General features: G+C 37.5%; 2 protein-coding genes across 3 annotated transcripts; both read right to left on the bottom strand.

The window, feature by feature from the left end:
* Window positions 1-1,085: 1,085 nt before the first annotated feature.
* LOC119481857 lies at window positions 1,086-5,580 on the bottom strand. 2 transcript variants are annotated; one of them, XM_037759156.1, is made up of 9 exons: window positions 5,456-5,580; window positions 5,316-5,372; window positions 4,371-4,622; window positions 3,933-4,190; window positions 3,704-3,838; window positions 3,468-3,524; window positions 3,149-3,220; window positions 2,945-3,022; window positions 1,086-1,433 (listed from the first exon to the last, which is right to left on the bottom strand). In XM_037759156.1, exons 1-9 carry the CDS (start codon window positions 5,484-5,486, stop codon window positions 1,375-1,377), a joined length of 999 nt encoding a protein of 332 aa, XP_037615084.1. In that variant the 5' UTR covers window positions 5,487-5,580; the 3' UTR covers window positions 1,086-1,374. The 2 variants fall into 2 exon arrangements, with proteins under 2 accessions (XP_037615084.1, XP_037615085.1); XM_037759157.1 differs by having other exon boundaries at window positions 3,704-3,835.
* A 4,647-nt stretch (window positions 5,581-10,227) lies between these two features.
* LOC119481891 (low affinity immunoglobulin gamma Fc region receptor II-b-like) lies at window positions 10,228-14,915 on the bottom strand. Its single transcript, XM_037759224.1, has 4 exons — window positions 14,862-14,915; window positions 13,193-13,450; window positions 12,833-13,078; window positions 10,228-10,404 (listed from the first exon to the last, which is right to left on the bottom strand). The coding sequence occupies exons 1-4, from the start codon at window positions 14,905-14,907 to the stop codon at window positions 10,397-10,399; spliced, it is 558 nt and encodes a 185-aa protein (XP_037615152.1). The 5' UTR covers window positions 14,908-14,915; the 3' UTR covers window positions 10,228-10,396.
* Window positions 14,916-15,269: the final 354 nt, after the last annotated feature.

Raw genomic sequence — 15,269 nt, 5'->3', positions numbered from 1 at the left:
TATGCTTATTGTTATAGTTTATTCATTGTATTTTGAGTAAAGTGACTGATGAGAGATCCACTCACATAAAATAAATACAAAAGACACCAAACATGTTTTGCAATGGATTTCAAATGTAACAAAATAAAAGCTGTTAATCGCAAATTTATCTCAGATCTGTTCAAAATGTACCTTGAAGGGATATTTGTCAAGTATTTCATACTCTTATCAACATGGGAGTGGACAAATATGCTGCTTTATGCAAATGTATGTTTATATTTATTATTGGAAATCAATTAACAACACAAACCAATGACAGATATTGTCCAGAAACCCTCACAGGTACTGCATTTAGCATAACAAATATGCTCAAATCATAACTTGGCAAACTCAAGCCCAACAGGGGAGACTCGTGGGTACCCATAGAACCCATTTTCATTCACACATCTTGAGGTCAGAGGTCAAAGGACCCCTTTGAAAATGACCATGACAGTTTTTCCTCGCCAAAACGTAATGTACGTTTTGAGTGTTATTTAACCTCCTTCATGACAAGCTAGTAAAAAGGTTATTGAGTCAGTTAGTGAGGGCATCCTCACATAAACACTCCCTTTTTACGTTATTTTTTCTGCCAAAATTAGGCGGATGTCATCAGCATATTGGCAAATCAGAGATATAAATAGACACACAGATACAGTGTGAAGTACATATATTGCTAGTATATATAGCTAGTATGATATGGTTGGTACCAATGGATTCATTAGGTTTTCTAGTTTCATATGATACCAGTATCTTCACTCTAGCTTTAAAACTGAGCCCGCTATGACCGCCGAAGTATCGATTGGGTTAACGCGTTAAAGGAATTAGTGGCGTTATTAGCGCATTAACTTTGACGGCCCAAAAAATAACACATTTGTTCATTTTTCGTATGTTTTTTTTGTTTACATTTTAACAAATTACAAAAATGATATAAGAAATAAAAAAAATTAAATGTTTATAGATGTTTTAAAAACAGTTTATTAAAGGTTTACAAATAATTTGGTATTCATTAACAAATACTTAATATGGTATATAAAATGTTATAATGTGTTCAACAATAAACTGTTAATAACAAACAAATCAAACAAACTATTGATGAAATAACAAATTATAGCATATCTAATAATTAGTAAACATTATTAATTATCATTTCATTGTTTGTTAACAGTAAAATAACAATTAACTAAGTTTAACTAACTATTGATTCATAAATTATGGTTATTATACAGTGTTAAAACATCCAAATAACGACTTTTGAGGACATTTCATTGAACTCATTATAAAGATTTTATGGTTCATATTGTCAGCTGTACATAGACTGTAATATTAGAAGAAATCGATTCTGTATCAGCGTCAGTCTCACCTATAGTGAACTGAAGAATAGACGACGCTCTCTTCTGGTCGACGTGACTTGGTACCTGTTTGGGAAACAAATACGATTTTATTCACAAATTACTGAATATTTAAGTGTTGTTATTCTTATTATTTTACAACTTTCTATGAAGCATTCTTTAGGTTGTGAGGCACACAGTTTCCATTAACCCTCTGAGACCCACAATAGAGCCATTTTAGTCTTTTTTAGAGGGGGTCCAGGGGGTCTTTAGGGGGAGATATCAGGTCAACAGTAGATGTCACATAGAAGTGGTGTACATCATCTGAAAGCTGAGAACCTGAAGATTAATTTGAGATGCAGCTCAGCGCTATGTGTCAAGTTCTTCTAGTCATAAATCAGAAATAAACATGAATTAACTAATTAATTATTTAAAATAAATAAAATAAGTTGTTGCAGCAATTTTTGGGTTGATACCATTTGTTATACAGATTTGGTGCTAAATTTAACCATTTTTTATCACTCCAGAATTTATAAAAATGATCAATAATCCCTCCAAAATACCACATTAAGACACCAAGACCCAAACATTTTTTGACATTTGGAGATTTCTGCAAGAATTGCATTTTTCAGCGATTGGATGGCGAGCACTTGCGTTGTGTAAACAACCTCTGAATGCTCTAGGTCTCTAGTTTGATCCAACCATCCTCTAAATGCTCTAGGTCTCTAGTTTGTGCCTGTAAAGTTTCATGAAGCTGTGATTATCCTAGAGGTCACCTCAGGTCATTGTATACAGTGACGTCAGGTCTCACTACAATGAAATGTCTCTTATGGGGACTAACATCATCACACATGAATACAGTTGGGCTCATTAGATCCACAAGAGGCTCAGCTTTACGGTGAGACCCAATCTATGTAATTTTAAGACTGTTTAGCGACCCCAGTATGCAGAAATATTCAAACACACCATTTTTAGAATAGGAGACAATAAAAAAACTGCATGTGATTATCATAAAGTGGGCATGTCTGTAAAGGGGAGACTCATGGGTACCCATAGAACCCAATTTTTTCCACATATCTTAAGGTCAGAGGTCAAGGGACCCCTTTGAAAATGGCCATGCCAAAACTGAACCTACTAGAGCCTCTGAAAGACAGTCAAGTCGGCGGGTCTCAGAGGGTTAAAGGTGTATGATACATAGTGACTCATTCAAACCTCATAGCTTCTTGTACTGTTGACCATATTAAACTTGGGGATGGGGCCCTTTGTTTCAGTCTGTGGTTTCCCCGTGTGGTTTAAAACTGAGAGGATCAAATTATCACCTGCATCACAGTCTTCTGCAGACATATCTGAAAATAATTCATTGAAGTAGGTGTAGTATTTCAGTCGGGTGTTAAATGTGTCGCCTCTCAAAACTGATGTGACACAAAACCACAACTGCTGCAGCGAGAAAGCTGCTTCAAAACCTACTCATTCATTTATAATTGCATTTTATATTACTTGAGACAAAACATGTTGCATGACAGACTTGCTATAGTCTTATTATGCAAGGAAGTAAATACCAGTTAACAGTGAAGCAGAAGTAACATCATATAAACTACCTGTCTTCTTCTTCTTTTGGCTTCTAACAGCAGCATAAGTCACAAGGTCTGGATCACCTGCACGGTCACCACCTGACACTGAAACATAAAAACACACGCTGTTTAGTTTAATCATAATTAGAGGTGTTAAATATATTGTACACATGCATCTATAACATTATACTTAAAACTGCATTTCTACCTAAAAGCTGTAATATAATTTACCTTTCTTCTTCCTTTGCTTTTTGACAACAGCACGTGTTGCGTGGTGTGGATCAACTCTGTCCTCTACTGAGACTGAAACATAGAAAATATATTTGCTGTGTTTTATCTAAAACAGTTTAACAATAATGCCTAAATAAGCAGCACATGTATAGCAAAGACAGGCAGAAAGCTTTACACAATAAATGCACAGAAAGAAATCTGACCTAAATATTAAAACAGCTTGAGGTCATCGGGGGGGTTTCATCGCCCTGTCGGGGTTTATTTCACAACAATGACCGGCTTGTTCTACATTATCTCTTACATGGTTGGTGTTTCTCACCTGTGTGATCTCCAGGTGAGTGAGATGTTTGTTTCCCGGACGACAAACAGACCGATACTGGAGGACAGGAAAGATAAAATGTCATGAATAGAAAAAAACAGGAGAAGAAGAAGAACTCAGTAGTTTAGAGGATAAGATGAAGAGCAGAGGAGGTAGAAGCAGGGAGGAGAGACGTGAAAAGAAAGAACCATCATAAAGTCATTTAATGTAGTTTGTAGGAGACAGTGCTGCTGTACCTCTGTGTTTCCTACAGAGAAGTAGTCCCATCACCAACAGCAGCAGAGCCACCACTAAAACACCGACACCAACCCACAGCAGGTAGGGGAGATCAGGAGAGAGACTGAGGGGACGATCAGTGTCTTCGTCGGCTGCTGGAGAGAAAATATTAAACATGCTTTCATCATCTATCTTCAACCCGGAGAGAAAAAGAAAACACGTGTGCACAAAAAAGCAAAAACAAATCACCATTATCTAGTTTTGAAACAGCCAGCCAGCTCTGTGGGGAGTCTCCGGCTCCAGAGATGCTGCACTTGTAGAATCCTTCATCAGACTTGGAAACATTTTGGATCATCAAGTTGTTTTCATACTGGGTCCCGAGGCGGGAACCATCTTTGTAGAAATCAGCAATGTGTTTTGACTGAGATTTCTTCTTTCTACAGTGAAGAGTCACGTCGTATCCCTCCACCACGGGACGGGCGGGAACTTCCAGGATCACAGAACCAGCTGGTAGAAAGATATTTTATGTTTAACATTATTTAACATGTTGTACTATGTGTAGAACAATGATAACACGGTCCATTCCATTACAATATATCATTGCATGTTATTATTTATTCATTTTGACTTTTCTAGCTGGAAGCGCTTTGTGGGTAAAATAATAAAACAAGTGCAATTAAAACATACCAGTGACGGCGATGTTGACAGCAGCACTTGTGTTGCCTCCTTCATCTTCACACCAGAACTCCCCACTGTGGCTCTCAAAGACGGGATGAATGGTGCAGGATGCTGCTGAGGAGTTCCAGTAAGAGTTTGATGGACTTTTGTGGAGCTTCGTCATCACTCTCCACTCAGTCAATCCACCGAACTCTTCACAGTCCACACTGACGGTCTCATATTCAAAAAACTGCAGTCTGTCTGGACGAACACGAGGAAAAGCTGCAGACAGAGACACAGAGAGAGCAAATCAAATTAATTATTCAGCATGCATTTACAGAAACATGATGATTCTGTAACTACGGCAATTTTTTAAGTCCCAGCAGTGAAACATGGTGACCCTCAAGATCTTCTTCTTCTCACCATACAGCTCAGTAACATTTAAACAATAACTTCATATTACTGTTGAATTCATGTAGATTAGATGCTAAGAGTCAAAGCTAACAAAGCACACCTCGCTAGCTGACATTTATCTGACATGTTAGCAAAAATCTCCGCAACATGTCAAGACGTTAGAATTGCAATATCTGTCATAAAACACAAGATATTTGGTGTCATGAAATTCCCTATTTTTAAAAATATGTTTTTATATCAATATTTATGATGCACAAATGTTGATGAAAGTTAATTTAATTTTTATAAAACATAAATATAAATAATAATACAAATAATAATAATAATATTGAATAAATAAATTAAAAACAATATTATAGAAATTATGAAATCAAAATGTATAAAATGAACATTGTTGCAGTAAGGACATTTAATAGGAACAAGGGATGAAAACCTTAAAAAATAAACATTTTACAGATTAAAATCTTAACCACTTTTTATTTTATTTGGGAGAGTCTAAAGTGACCGTAGTTACAGAAAGTTTAGCAGCTTCTGTCGGCTAAATAATAAAGTGAAACTTACCAGTTTTCTGAGCCAAGTAACCGTGGTTAACAACCAGCAGGACCAACACCTCCACCACTGGAGAGACAAAAAGAGAGCTGTACTTCACACAGTGAACATATTTATCAGCAGAGAGAGTTACACAAAGTGTCAGTACTCACTCAGTCTGATGCAGAGAGCTGTGACCTCCATGACGTCTTGCTGCTGACTGTCTGAGCATCACACAGCTGAGACATGATTTAGGTCAGAACCTCCTCTTCCTGTTTCAATCACTTCTGGTTTAAATTGTAGATCTGAAAATATCTCTATGTGAGACAGAGCTGCTACGGTATAGTGCAGATAATAATCTCACTGGTTTGGATCCAAAAAAAGAAGTGTGCAACACGAGTTCATGCGTGCTAAAGATAAAGGTGATCGACCTTAAGTATAAGTAGAGAAGGTGGTTCACCATCACAGCGTCAGCAGTAATATATTAATAACATGAAGCTGCACCAGCGTTACGTGCTTTAATGGAGAGCCTCCTTTCATTCTACCATTGTGCTCAGTATAAAATCAATAAAAACACAACTCAATTGTATAATTTTGACTCCAAATGGAGTAGTTTTATTATAATAATGAAATATGATCAAGTAGATAATAACAAATAAGATCAATAACAATGTAAATAAGATCCAAAGTCAAGTATGTACATTCAATATAAAAATGTTAAAAAGTAAAAATACAATTTCTCCTTTGTTGATTTTGAAACTAAAATATTGAAGTCATTGTTTGGACTAAATACACTTTGAGTTTAAAAATGATATCTTATATTCCTCCTCTACCTTCGCTGCTTTTACTCTCTCCCCCTTTTCTCTCTTCTTTTTCTCAAGTTCCCTCTCTCCACCTCTATTCTCTCCTTTTTTTCCCTTTTTCTCCATTTCCCTCTCTCATCCGTCTCCTTTTCCCGCGATCTTCTTTCCTCTCTCGATCCGTCACCTGACTTTTCCCTGTATAACTCCATCTTGCTATGCTTGCAACACCCACACAACTGCTACCTCACTGTATTTTGGTGTTCAAGATGTGATGCATGCTAGTATACAATTAAGTGCTAAGTCTGGGACAGTTGTGGGTGTCAACAGTTCCCATTAATTTAGCCTCAATCAAATCCTTTGGAACGAGGCCATGTGTTTTGATAAACAAAAACAAAAAAAGTTTTGAATATAGATGTTGCATCTGTAATTATGTATGCATTTGATGGGTAGTCATTGGTCCTGATTGATGCATTTGCACAGCTACTTAACCATTGCAGTACGCAATCCTTATTCCACTAAATTAACTCAACTGAAATGAAGTGGGTAGTATGTACAGATTTAATTTACTCCATCTTGTATTAAAGTTGACAGAGAATTCAAAGTTGTTACAATGTGAAATTATAAGTTACTGCAACTTATTTTGAAAATGATGATTGAAAGTTGAACAAACTCAAAAGCAAAACTTAATGTTAAATTGCCTAACTTAAAATTTTGCTGAAGTTTGTTGCCTTGAGTTTTCCCAACTTTTTCCTTTTTTTTAACAGTGTACAACAGGCGATGAGTTTCCTGGCTTCTCTTGATCAGCAGTAGAGTTTCAGGCTTTGTAAATCAACACACGGCTTGATGTGTTAACACGTCTGTATACAGCGACAGTAGACAGCAACATGGAGTCCCTCCTCAGTGGTTCACCTGAAGAAAGAAAAAAAAAGAGAGTGGAGCAAATGAACAGAAAAAGGAAACTCTCTGAGGAGCGTTGATTGATTCAAAATGTGTCAGAAGACTTCTATATAATCAGACTTCTTTTAGCAACCAGAGGAGTCGCCCCCTGCTGGCTGTTAGAGAGAATGCAGGTTTAAGGCACTTCAGCATTGGCTTCACTTCAGCAGGTTGATCACTGGTTGCAACACAGTTTAGCTAGTTAGCCAGCAGGGTTGGTAGCATGAGCAGCGACGATAAGATGAATAAATACATACAAAAAGGTAGTTTCTGTGTACTGTGTTCAACAACAAGTGAGTGTGTGTGTGTGTGTTTACTTTTTTGGTTGCTCTTCCGTGTGCTGGTGACATCAGTGTACAATACAACCGACAGATCCATTTGACCTGCAGCACAAGACGTGTTACTGTTAACCAGCTGGGTTTCACAATTTAAATTCAGATACTTCTAGGATAACTCTTCCTCAAGTTTCCATTTCTTCCAGTACCAATCATCTCAGCTCATAACAAATAGGCTTTTAATTGAATTTTCCAAAATTATTTTTCCACAACAGCCTCAATACTGTGACCCAAATCTGCGATTTCATCAATATGCTTCAACAGAAGAGAAACTTTTTTTGTTTTGTCTTGTTGTTTGGATCAGTAGAGAAAAAACACATTTTAATACGTAAACCCGATATTCTCAATCTAAATTAATGAATAAACAGAGACAGGTGATTAGAGAGGGGAGAGAACGGAGATGGAGAGACAGTCAGCTGCTTAAGGCTTAAAGTGTTAATAATCAAAGTCTCTCAAATAAACAATTCTAACCACAATGTACTTGTTTAAAAGCACAGCTGGACTTCTACTCCTGTGGAAGACTAGTGGTGTAGAATGTAAACACTTTTGGTTTGTTTAGAAGTGGAATATGAAATTTTTGTTTTTGACCAAAAATTATGCTGAAAATTAATATTGCACAATTATGAACAATTTGCCAACAATAATACTATGCCTTACACGGGGCACCAACATGTAGGGATTTGGCAGTAACAGGTTTGGTTATTAGCAAATTAATTAATAAATAATAATAGAATTATTAATATTAATAAAAATTATCAATAAACATTAATAATAAACGGGGCACCACCCTGGAATCAGGGACCAATAACCAAAACGTTAATATAGTCTCATAAATATACTAAACTATCAATTTGGAACGTGGATTAATAATTAAATTAATAACTATAACCAAAATAGATAGTAAAGGTTGAAGGATATTGGAGTTCTTGACATAGCAGAGGTTGGCATTATTCACTCTTGTACAACATTAAAGAGACCAGCGTGTATATTCCACAAACATTTATTTACAAGATAATAAAGGTTTAAAACACAATATTAATCTAACTAAATAACTAAACTAAACAAACCAAACAAAGTGTGTGAGCATGCGTTTGTGTGTGTGTGTGTGTGTGTGTGTGAGAGAGAGAGAGAGAGAGAGAGAGAGAGAGAGAGAGAGAGAGAGAGAGAGAGAGAGAGAGAGAGGGAGAGAGAGAGAGGGAGAGAGACAAGATCGCTTCTTGTCTCAAGACAAAAGGGGCGAGCATCAAGCATCTTGATAGCCTGAAAAAAATATTATATAAAACACATTTTACTGTGAAGCACCACGAACGTAGAGCAACCAGCTGAAAGGAAACATGTAGGTTGTTTTATTGAGTCCTGACAGCTCAGCTGGTAGAGAGTCTGCTCCACAGTCTGAAGGTTGTGGGTTCAAATCTCTCAAGAGCTCTTTGTGTTTTCCTCTCAGTGGGATGTTTTGTGTAAAGCCTGTCTTGAATGAGCCTCAGGAATCTGTCTAAAAACTGAATAATATTATTTCTTTACCCATAAACACAACTTTGGACGAAGCGTTGAATTTGACTGAACAATGAAAGAGTCTTGAAGCTGATTGGTAGCTGAATGGTTACATGACATGACTCAGAGCTGAAAGGTTGGTGGTTTGATTCCAGCTGGGGAGCTTTGTAGCATGTGCTTCTTTTTATTTAATGGAAGAAAAGTTAAACATGTTTTTTATGCTTTTCTTATCATTTTAAATGCATGAGAGAGAGAGACAGGTGATCAGAGACGGGAGAGGACGGGAGTCCATTTGGAGTCACATTGAAAAGCCATTTATTGTTTATTGTATTATATTCCGCAAACAAAGAATTCTCTGAAAGTCACAGGTTCCATGTGAATCATAATTTAAAAATGTACTTAATTAATAAAAAACATCCTCAGTTATTAACATGAAAATACAGAAAGAAACAGACATCAGAGAGACAAACATTATTTTAACTGACAGGTTAGGCACTTTGTAAAGCAGAGCAACAATCTATCAGTTATCACTTCATTTATTTACTTGATTTATTACAAACAACTAACAATTTATTTTGCTATCTTTGTACCAGACATATAAATACAATGATGTAAAGATATAGTATTTGATGCATTGTTGATGAAGAGAAAAAAAAGCAAAAAACAAACGGTACTGTTAAATTGACTCACTACCTGGTAGAATACTTGACTAAACATGTTGCATACTAGAGAGTACCAAATGCATACTGAATACTAAACGTTACTTCAAGCAAAGTTTATTTTAAAGTCTCTAAACTTCCTTGTCCTTATAAATAAGTAGTATACTTCAAGTTTATTATATGAAGTATACTTAAATAAAGTTCAAGTATATTCCCCCCGAAGTATACATTATGTAGTAAGAATATTAATATCAATGTGCTTGGGACTAAATCGGCCCACTTTTTAGTCTCTAAAAGTATACTTTTAATTTTACTTTAAGTGAAAGAACAGTAAACTTTGAGTACACAACTAGTTTATACCTAAGGTTCATTTTGTACTGCAACTATACTATGAACTATACTACAAGTGAACTTATAGGTATACTGTTAGTTTACTAGTTATATTCTTGGAGCCCACTTTTTAGTTTATTAAAGTACACTTTGTATACTTTAACTTATAGAACTTATAGCCAATGATTTATGTATTACATAAAGAGACTTGCTCTTTTTGATATTTGACTGGATGTTTTGTGATGATAAAAAAATAAAAAATAAATTCTCTCATGCCTCCACGGTGAACGGAGAATCCAAAAACGTAGAAAATTCTTGATGAATCAAAGTAAATTCATATCAAAATATTTGTTTACAAACTCTCACACACTTTTATACGTTAAGCATACTGAAGTATAGCTCTGATAAGTACATAAAAAGTAAACTGAAAGTATAATCTCTTATTTTAAATTTTAAATAAGTATACTGATAGCACACTTGAATGAACTTCTCTTTGGTAAAGGTGCACATGTAGCATGATGTAATCAGTCCTCCATCTCCTTCAGTTAGGTGTTTCTTCCTCATCGATCTGTAACACACACAGATGAAACATATTCATGCACAAGACAATATTTTAAAGAGTAACTACACCCATGATATTAATTGTGCTTATGCTACCATCTGGTGGATGCTCTGTGCTCTGTCCATACCCTGTATGCTGTACAATAGGGTGACTGACAATGCAGAATCACTACATCACAGCTAGTAATGTGGGGGCTTTCTCAAACCGCCACCTCCCTACCCACTTCCTCTCTGATTGCACGTTCACATGGAGGGTCCGCCATATTAAGTCCATCCCAAACCAATTAGCGGTGAGTGGAAGTAGGTTATAAAACCCTCCAACAGCAAACCTGCATTGATGCTGACTTGCTGGCCACGTGCAACGGCGTTTTGTATCCATCATGGAACGCGCTCCATATAAATGTAAGTTCCCTGCAACTACCTGCACAAACGTAAACTGATCAAACTAGTCAAAGTTAGAGGATAGAGGCTTTAATATCACACCGAGCATCCAACCTGTACTCGTCAAATACAGACGCTTGGTCAGTGGCCCTCGGCGTCTGATACCTATTCACTAAGGCACCCTTTAGTGTCCGTATGAGACGCACCAGGCTTTCAACTGAATCCAATGTAAACCCATCTGCACCTCCTTAGCTACAAGCTAGTATGACACGGTTGGTACCAATGGATTCCTTAGGTTTTCCAGTTTAATATGCCAGTTATGTGTCAATTTAAGTACGAGTACCTCAAAACAGATGTCAGTATCTTCCCTCTAGCTTTAAAACTGAGCCCGCTACAACCTAAAAACCTCAAGTTGTGTTCATGCGTTAAAGAAATTAGTGGAGTTAAAATTAATTTGCGTCAAGGCGTTATTATCATGTTAACTTTGACAGCCCTAATATAAATACAGGTTGGTTTTGAGCTAATATCAGAATGCTACTTTGGTCCTGCTGCAGACTTAAGGGGTCACTGAGGGATACATCTTATCTTTTTTCTGTCCGTAGTTTTGAGCCGTGGTTTTTGTCGAGGCCGTGGCTGGAATTATCTGCAGCGTCTAAAACAAAACACCACGTATGACATACTTAGCTGGTGTGAACGTGTGAAACACCATGTCTGGTCACAACTCCAAAGTGACTACAAAATCATGTGGTTTTCACAGAGTCAAGCATCTATTACCTCCTAAACAAAGAATACAGACTGTCACAAAATAACGTTTATTAGCGACCGATGATATGACCTGCAGAACTATGAGTCAATCACCAGAATCACCAAACCTTAGTATAATTTTAGTACCTAGCTGTTTCTTCCAGTAAAGTAGTCCCATCACCAGCAGCAGGAACAGTACGACCTTGACAACGGTCCAAAGCATATGAATGTCTTTGTCAGATGCTGGAAAGATGACAGAAAGTACTTTATTTAAAAAAAATACTGAGTCAATACAATACTGCAGGTCTGAGTTTGTGTTGGAATTGTTCTGCCCCTTACTGATCACAACTTGCACATTGTAGGTTTATGCAACACATTTTAATGCGGCATGCTTCCAGCCCAGTCGCCAGGAAAAATTGTTGGCATTGGACGTTTCTGCTAACCAGGTACGTGTATGCATTGCATTCGGGTCGCATTTGGTCAGTACAAGTGATGTAGTTCAAAGAGTGAAAAGAGACACAGTGGTCAGCGTCATTTTCACTGTACAAACGTAGTCGTTTTAAGCCCAACCATGTAGTTGTTCTTTCTAAACGTAACTATAGTGGTTTGTTGTTACGTAACGTTATTACGTTACATTGTTACGTTACGTTGGTACATTACGTTGTAACGTTGCGTTGTTACATTGCGTTGTTACGTTGCATTCTTGCGTTACTTTGTTATGTTGTGTTGCTACGTTGCGTTGCTACGTTACGTTGCTATGTTGCGTTGTTATGTTGCGTTATGTTACGTTGAATTACATCGTTATGTTACATTGTTATGTTACATCGTTATGTTACATCGTTATGTTACAGTTTTATGTTTATGTATGTTATGACCTGTTTTTAAATCAACGTTATCTGCTTTAATTTCAAAATAAAAGCCCTCAAGCATTTTTTTTCTGTGGACAGAATTCCTTCATTTGTTAACACAAGGCTTTTATTTTGAAATAGGTGCCGGACTGTGTTGTAGAACATTCAATGATTTCCAGAGCTCCATGAATGAATATTTTACGGGGTTTTAATTGTGGATTATTACCATTATTTAGAAAGGGCTGACAGCAGCAGCTGAAGCAGCTGAAGCAGCTGAAGCGCAGCTGGTGTGAACACCCAAAGTGCCGCCGATCTGTGAGTTCGGTGTTTGGCTGCATTACATGAGTTTGTGCTGACTCACCCACTTGCTCAGAGAGCGTGCTGTTTAGGAGATTATAGAAGTTAGCACAACTAACCATCAGTGTCTGCATTAAAATAGCAAAACAGTAAATATTGTCCCACCTCTGACAGACAGCCAGCTCTGTGGTGATTCTCCAGCTCCAGAGATGTTGCACTTGTAGAGTCCTTCATCAGACCAGGAAACACTATGGATGGTCATGTTTTCTGTAGAGCTGCTCCTGATGAGGCGGCCATCTTTATAGAAAACAGCTGTGAGGTTGGAGGAAGTCGTCTTGTTTCTGCAGCTCAGAGTCACATCGTCTCCCTCCATCACAGGAAGGACTGGACTCTCCAGGATCACTGAACCAGCTGGAAAACATTACAAAATGTTTGGAAGCAGAAGTGTAATAAACACAATACTTTAGAGGTAACATTTTTGTCATTGATATGCAAGTTTAGAGTTGAAATCTGCAATCAACCTACCAGTGACAGTGATGTTGACAGTGTTGCTTCTCTCTCCTCTTCCACCTTCACACCAGTATTCTCCACTGTCTGATGTAAAGGCATAGTCAATGGTGCAGATCACAGTTGATGCCACTGTGTTATTTGAACATTTTGGAAAGGATCGGTTGATGTTCCTCACTTTCCATCCAGCTGAGACATTGACCCCCTCACAGGTAAAATAGACAGACCCGTATTCAAAGAGCTGCAGTCGGGTTGGAACGATACGAAAAGCTGCATCTGAAAACAGACACAGAACAATGTGAATGAAGAACTTGCTTCCCAGAAAGAAACCAGGTGCATACTGTTATAAAAAAGGAACGTCTGCAGAAATGTGTCTTAAGAAGTGAGTTTAAGGCAAGGAGTTGCAAAGCCAGGGAGCCCTGATAACAACAGTTCTATCCAACCAGTTCTTATTCCCATCCAACTCCCCGGTGGACGGGGAGTTGGATGGGTCCAACAAACACAGGGCTTTCAACCAGGGATATGCATTGCATTCGCGTCACATTTGGTCAGAGCAAGAGACGTAGTTTTAAAGAGTGAAAAGAGACACAACGTTCAGCGTCATTTTCTCTGTACAAACGTAGTAGATTTAAGCTCAACCATGTTTATTTCTAGTCTTAAGCAGGTGTTTTTGTTTAATTCACAACAAAAAGCATGTGTTAACATAATATGTGACGAGTTGAGATAAGAGCGTATTGTTCTGTCACCAGGACATAGGAACAGGGAGGAGACCCTGAACAGAAGAACCCAGGTTGTGGTCTGACTGTTACTGGTGTTAGTTAGATTTTAGTTTGCCTTTAGTTCGTTTATTTGTTAAGGGATCTGCGGGGTTAGGAGGTGTGCTTTTGTTTTCTTTGTCTGACAGTTTCGCGCCACCTGAAGCCCTCGTTTTTTTTATTTATGTGCTCTAAGTTTAAGTGACTGTAACTTTTATTTCCTTTATTTCAACCACTACCGCAATAAACACAGTGATTCCCTAAGAACACTAGCGTTATGTGGCTTCCCTTACCCCTAGACCACCTGTGGGTTGTAACACTGACTCATACGGAGTCAGAAGTTCATAAATGTAGTGTGGATAGCTAGATACCAGGTTAGTCTTGAAACAAAAATGTTAAATTGATTTGAAAATTAACCTCTAGCCACTGAAGAAACATTTGGACAGAGGCGTGGTTGTAAAACTTGAACACATTAAAAAACCTGCTGTTACATTTTGGACCAATTGTAGTTGAAAGAGACAATTATTGCTTCGGCATCATTTAAAGGAATAACATAAATCCAAAGAGATGAGATGACAACGCTCTTAAGCAGTCAAAGAGCACTCTCAGGTTTTAAGCTGCAGGTTTTTGACTATGGATCAAATAAAATGAGCTCACATTTACTGATATTTAGGTGCAGAAATACGGCCAGGTTCTACTGTTACATTAGCGGAGTGTCATCAGCATAATAGCGAGTTCCGGGTCAGTGCTCTCAGACTTCATTTTTTCTCTTCCTTTTGAAGAAAAGAGTAGAAGATTTAAACTTCTTGAAACCCAAACCACAAACTTGAGATGGTATTTTGTTATGCAGGTGTTATATGAAGCTGGCTTTAGAGTTAGGGTTAAGGTTTTAGGGTTCGGGTTCCGGTTGGGAACGACTAATTTCTACTTACCAGGTGGCTTAGAATAATTTTGCTGAACATGTGCAACCAGCAGCATCAACACATTCATCACTGGAGAGACAAAAGAGGAGAGATTTGTTTATACTGTATGAAGTCCAAAATGTTTGTGCAGCTGTGAAACACTTAACATGTTTCTTGGTACCAACCATGTCATATTAGCTTATGGGGAAGGAGGTTAAATAAACTCCAAACTTATGCTAAATTTTGGCGAGGAAAAACTGGCATAGCAATTTTCAAGTCTCAAGTTTTGGGGCAAGTCATAGTCAAGTCAGCACACTGACATACTGACAGCTGTTGTTGCCTGTTGGGCTGCAGTTTGCCATGTTAGGATTTGAGCATATTGTTTTATGCTAAATGCAGTACCTGTGAGGGTTTCCGGACAATATTTGTCATTGTTTT

This window comes from Sebastes umbrosus, chromosome 22, assembly GCF_015220745.1.
Source record: "Sebastes umbrosus isolate fSebUmb1 chromosome 22, fSebUmb1.pri, whole genome shotgun sequence".
Classification (NCBI taxonomy): Eukaryota; Metazoa; Chordata; class Actinopteri; order Perciformes; family Sebastidae; genus Sebastes; species Sebastes umbrosus.
Note: the sequence above shows the minus strand (reverse complement) of the source record. Positions and strands in the feature narration are given on the sequence as shown.

Excerpts from the sequence above, each read along its gene's own strand:
- LOC119481891 (XM_037759224.1), bottom strand. The coding sequence starts at position 14,907 with ATGCTGCTGGTTGCACATGTTCAGCAAAATTATTCTAAGCCACCTG. Across the intron at positions 13,451-14,861 it reads AAATTATTCTAAGCCACCTG|ATGCAGCTTTTCGTATCGTT; the intron begins GTAAGTAGAAAT and ends GTCTGTTTTCAG. Across the intron at positions 13,079-13,192 it reads TGTCAACATCACTGTCACTG|CTGGTTCAGTGATCCTGGAG; the intron begins GTAGGTTGATTG and ends AATGTTTTCCAG.
- LOC119481857 (XM_037759156.1), bottom strand. The coding sequence starts at position 5,486 with ATGGAGGTCACAGCTCTCTGCATCAGACTGA. Across the intron at positions 5,373-5,455 it reads AGCTCTCTGCATCAGACTGA|TGGTGGAGGTGTTGGTCCTG; the intron begins GTGAGTACTGAC and ends TTGTCTCTCCAG. Across the intron at positions 3,839-3,932 it reads TGTTTCAAAACTAGATAATG|CAGCCGACGAAGACACTGAT; the intron begins GTGATTTGTTTT and ends TTTTCTCTCCAG.